The following is a 1,023-nucleotide window of genomic DNA, read 5'->3' on the forward strand; positions in this document are numbered from 1 at the left end:
AGGCTTAAAGGAAAATTGTGGGTTAAAATATTTGAAAACAGCATAAAACAGACAAATCATGAAATAAGGAGTTGCATGGAAGCATAGAAAGTGAAGGTAGTTGTCATAAATTTTACATAATTCAACACTGTTAGGGTTTGAATTATTGTGCAGGAATTCAAGATGTTTACATATACTAAACAAAGATACATCCACTGGGATCCAAGGGACTGATTTAGTCTAAAAGAGATTTTAGATTAGTTCAAAAGATATATTTTCTGTCATTAAAAGGACAGGCAATATTTGAAACTAATGTGTGGTTTGCCATCTCTATGCCTGTGGATATTGAATGACTCAAAAAAATATAATGTTTATCTCTGTTTACATTGTAGAAACAGAGATACTAAATCACTTCTTTATAACTCCACTCATTTGATCAAGATGATTGATGAATGCTGTGTGGAATAATCTAGTTGATTATGTACAATTTGCATTAGGTCATTTCTAGAGTGAGTAGTGGTTTAAGACCTTTGAGAGGAGGAGTTATTCATCTATCAGTGCATTACAAGTCTGTTTATAAGTGCCAGTTAATAATATGTATTTATATAAACACACAATGATAAATAGATCTTTATTAAGTACCTGTTAATCATGTTATCAATATATGTATTCATGATGCTTTTCTCTTAAGAATGTAGTGATATACAATAATCTGCATAGGAATAGATTTTGTACTGTGAATAATTACACACTTTAATAGCAGCAGGTATATCAGCCAGATGTGAATTTAACACCCAAACTGCTTTTTGCAGAATTTGAGAAGCTATTCAACAAGTTCAAAGAGGAGACTGGCTCTGTGTTCCGAGTCAAATCATCGTGCAGCGTAGCTTACGAGAACTCCAGGCGAAAGAAGCACTTCATCCCAGCGCGATTTAAGTTTGTTTCTATTAAGTATTGCTGCGTTCACTATGGCCAGCCCAAAGTCACCGGTCAGGGCATCCGCACGAAGCAGAGGTTAGTTTTAGTGACTCCGTCTTCTGTTCC

General features: G+C 34.6%; 1 protein-coding gene across 1 annotated transcript in view; it reads left to right on the forward strand.

Moving 5' to 3' along the window:
* The window catches only part of LOC119592487, an 11,534-nt gene that overhangs the window by 5,783 nt on the left and 4,728 nt on the right, over window positions 1–1,023 (forward strand). Inside the window, exon 2 of the mRNA XM_037941321.1 lies at window positions 792–993. Coding sequence (XP_037797249.1) covers window positions 792–993 — 202 coding nt within the window. The remainder of the gene's footprint in view (window positions 1–791; window positions 994–1,023) is intronic.

Source organism: Penaeus monodon, chromosome 30, assembly GCF_015228065.2.
Source record: "Penaeus monodon isolate SGIC_2016 chromosome 30, NSTDA_Pmon_1, whole genome shotgun sequence".
NCBI lineage: Eukaryota > Metazoa > Arthropoda > Malacostraca > Decapoda > Penaeidae > Penaeus > Penaeus monodon.